The 4,148-nt window shown below is 41.5% G+C and overlaps 1 protein-coding gene across 1 annotated transcript; it reads right to left on the reverse strand.

Annotated features, from left to right (window-relative positions):
- Window positions 1–1,514: 1,514 nt before the first annotated feature.
- Window positions 1,515–1,817, reverse strand: LOC147612374 (uncharacterized). The gene has a single exon (XM_086783594.1). It carries the CDS (start codon window positions 1,815–1,817, stop codon window positions 1,515–1,517), a length of 303 nt encoding a protein of 100 aa, XP_086639720.1.
- Window positions 1,818–4,148: the final 2,331 nt, after the last annotated feature.

The raw sequence follows: 4,148 nt of genomic DNA on the forward strand, positions 1-4,148 counted from the left end.
CGAGACTACACACCATCCTAGTATGCGAGATCTTTAAGGTATTACGGCTTTAAGACCATGTCTGCTTCAGTGATTACCTTAAAGGGCTGTTATTGCCCTTCATGCAGCCTCCACATATGCACGGTGGATGCTCCTCTTTCTCGTTGTTATAGACCTTCCTCACGATGTTGGTGAAGCATAAGGTCTCATGGATGCAAGTCCTTTAACAATCTTGCTCTTCAATGAAGCTGTCTTGGTGGCAGATTTGATTCTCCCTCTTTAGGGATAGTGGGCACCGCTAGGGGCGACAACTCATTAACAAGCAGGAGAAGCTACTCCAGAAGAATCTTGGACTGGGAGAAGGAGGGGAGAAGCTACTTGAGAAGAACCTTGAACTGGGCCTCTCGCAAGTTAGTAGTGTGAGGTGGTGCATCTGCCGCGCCGATGATAAGGACATTTGTTCTCAGTTTGCCTGGCCTTCTTCATGTAGGTATTCTTTTCTATGCTGCATCTAGCCACAGAGAGAGAGAGGGAGAGAGAGGGAGAGGGCCCCTCATGCATGTTGGCACGTTAATGAAGCCTTCTTCCGTGTAGAGATCTATAGAATTTTGCACGATGGCACATAACCCAAAGAGGTTGTCAACAATCGGTTGTACAAGTTGGGAAGAGTCTTTTGCACGTCTTTTGATGCTTCCAAAAATAAATTCTACTCAAACCTTTTCCTTTTCTTCCCGAACCTCCAAATTCTTACCACGTGGCAGCTTTGTGAAACTCTTTCTTAAGATAATATAGAGAGGAGAAAGGTGTTCATGTCAATTAGGTTGTAAAGCAAAGAGTTCTTGAACACATGTGAAAAGCGTGGTTCAGATCTTTCCTAGCATAAAAATTCAATTTGAACCTAGGAGGGATGCCATGTGAGTTTAGGTAGAAAGCAATCTGCTAATAATGTATAACATTTAACATAATATATATATATATATACACACACACTATACATATTACCTATATATATATACACATATATACATATACCCATATATATGTATATATATATAAAGGTATATGTATAGTGTGTATATATATGTAAAGGTATATGTATAGTGTGTGTATAAATATATATATGTATATATATATATGTATATGTATATGTATGTACGTACGTACAATACAATGCCCATTTTAATTAAAAAACACCACTTTTCTAGTCGCCTTTATAGTTTTTATAAAGAACTAAAACAAGTCACCTATAATGAACACGGAGAGACAGTTGCACAACTTTTTTTTCTAATGCACACAAAGCGTAGAAGTTAAAAACCTATGCGAAGGGAGTTTGATTCCCCGATTTGGAATTATATATGCCCTTTCAGTTCATCTCAAACACAAATTCAAGGCAATAGGATAATCCTGCTTACACTAATCACTAGCAGCGCCAACAATAACCTCTAGCAACCAGCCATAGGCAAGCTTGATAAACCGAGATGCAGAGGTGGTGTAGAACTACACCATTAAAAAGGAGAGATTAGTGAGGAGCTTGCTTAGGCTCGCTCCCCTCGGATGCGGCGGGCGAGCTGGATGTCTTTTGGCATGATGGTAACACGCTTGGCGGCTTGGCGTGGATGGCGCACAGATTCGTATCCCACCAGGTACGCCTCGCTGGCCTCCTGCAGCGCCAACACAGCGCAGCTTTGGAAGCCAAGATCCATCTTGAAGTTTTGCACGATCTCACGCACCAGCCGCTGGAATGGCAGTTTACGGATGAGCAGCTCCGTGCTCTTCTGGTACTTGCGAATCTCACACAGAGCCACAGTGCCAGGCCGGAAGCGGTGGGGCTTCTTCATCCCGCAAGTGGCAAGGGTCGTCTTTCTTGCACCTTGGCAAGGGCCGTCTTTCTTGCACCTTGGTGGCTAGCTGCTTGCGTGGGGCTGTAGGTAGATTTCAGGGTGGCTGTGTATGTGGCACCCCGTGGCACGTTGGCCCACCCACAGTCGGCGGTCAACCGACGCCCGCTGCCAAATTGGCCATCCGCACTATTTTTTACAGTAAGTCCTTTAACAATCTTGCTCTTCAATGAAGCTGTCTTGGTGGCAGATTTGATTCTCCCTCTTTAGGGATAGTGGGCACCGCTAGGGGCGATAACTCATTAACAAGCAGGAGAAGCTACTCCAGAAGAATCTTGGACTGGGAGAACGAGGGGAGAAGAACATTGAACTGGGCCTCTCGCAAGTTAGTAGTGTGAGGTGGTGTATCTGCCGCGCCGATGATGAGGACATTTGTTCTCGGTTTGCCTGGCCTTCTTCATGTAGGTATTCTTTTCTATGCTGCATCTAGCCACAAATAGAGAGAGAGAGAGGGCCCTTCATGCAGCTTTCACGAATTGCCCACAAAGCCAAGGCCTTTGGATGTTGGCACGTTAATGAAGCCTTTTTCCGTGTAAAGCCAAAGAGGTTGTCAACAATTGGTTGTACTAGTTGGGAACCCGTCTTTTGCACATCTTTTGACGCTTCCAAAATCAAATTCTACCCAAACCTCTTCCTCTTCTTCCTGAACTTCCAAATTCTTGCCACATGGCAGCTTTGTGAAACTCTTCCTTAAGATAATATAGAGAGGAGAAGGGTGTTCATGTCAATTAGGTTGTAAAGCAAAGAATTCTTGAACAGCGTGATGAGATGTAAACTTCAGATCTTTCCGAGCATAAAAATTCAATTTGAACCTAGGAGGGATGTGTTGCATGCCTAGTAAATCAAATACTAGTAGATGACCTCGGGGGGGTCACTCGTATAAATATGTAAGTATCACGTGGGTTCAACAGAAGGACATTTTAAATATTTAAAACTTACAAAAATATATTTACAGAGGGGATTTATTTATTATATTTTAAAAAAAAATTACATATTTGAATAGGAAAGGATACATTATATTCACTAAAAAATTCACAGATAAGGGACTTTTTAAATAGGCCTTGAACACACGTGATATAGAGGATTTACATATAGTGACCCCCCCGAGTAGATGACCCACAACTTCCATTTCCACTACTAGAGCTTGAGGGCATATCGACGTTAAAATACCGATGCAAATGTCGAACGTCGGTATGCCCGTCGTAATCTTGGAGGAGACAAGTCGGGCGGGCTAATTTTAAATTTTCGTATACCGACGCATATACCGACGCTTTTACCGTTGCACATACCGACGTATATTTTGAGGTATATAACGGCGTACATACCGACGCACATATCGACGCTCGTAAGTTTTTTACAGCCGAGAGCGTATTGTTCTCTATTTTTCGCGGCGTTGTAGAAAAGGTGCGTTTAAGCATCTCCTTCCTTCTTTCCTCTTTTCTCCTCTTCTCCTTCTCCACTTTAACTTGTATGCTCTTGCTTTTACTAATATGCTCTTTGCTCTTGCTTTTGCTTTTTAATTTAGGATATAGGACGTTTAGGGTTTTGTGTTTTTTTGGTTCTCTATGCATGTTGAGAGCTCTCTATGTATGCATAGATGTCCTAATGCATAGATCTCCTAATGCATGCATAGATCTCCTAATGCATAGATCTCCTAATGCATGCATAGAGATTTTAGGGTTTTGTATTACTTTGTATTAGTTCTTATTCTTATGTTTAATTTACTAATTACTTTGTTTAATATTTTGTTTTGCAGCTTTTTCACCAATCTTTCACCAATCCTCTCCTTCAGCTTCGCAAAAAAGAGATAGACTCTCTTTCCATTTTCCTTGTTTATGCTTTTTTCTACGTATTATTGCACCCATGTTTTATGGTTTAGGGTTAGTTTAGGGTTCTTGCAATTGCAAGCTTGTACATAAGATTATTGCAAGAACTATGCATAAAACCTATCATAAGCTTGCAATCTCTATGCATAGCCTTCTTGCAAGCTTTATGCATAAGCTCTATTCATAGAGCTTGCGAGCTTGTGAAATCTCTATGCATAAGCTCTATGCATAGGCTTTATGCATAGAGTTTGCAAGCTTATAAAATCTCTATGCACAGGTTTCTTGAAAGCTTGCATGGACATTGTACATAGAACTTGCATAACCTTCTTGTTAAAAGCTCTATGCATAGCCTTCTTGTAAAAGCTCTATGCATAACCTTCTTGTTAAAAGCTCTATGCATAGCCTTCTTGTAAAAGCTTAATGCAAAAGCTCTATGTATAGGCTT

Source organism: Cibotium barometz, chromosome 45 (assembly GCF_041138505.1).
Source record: "Cibotium barometz isolate CiBa-2024 chromosome 45, ASM4113850v1, whole genome shotgun sequence".
Taxonomy (NCBI): domain Eukaryota; kingdom Viridiplantae; phylum Streptophyta; class Polypodiopsida; order Cyatheales; family Cibotiaceae; genus Cibotium; species Cibotium barometz.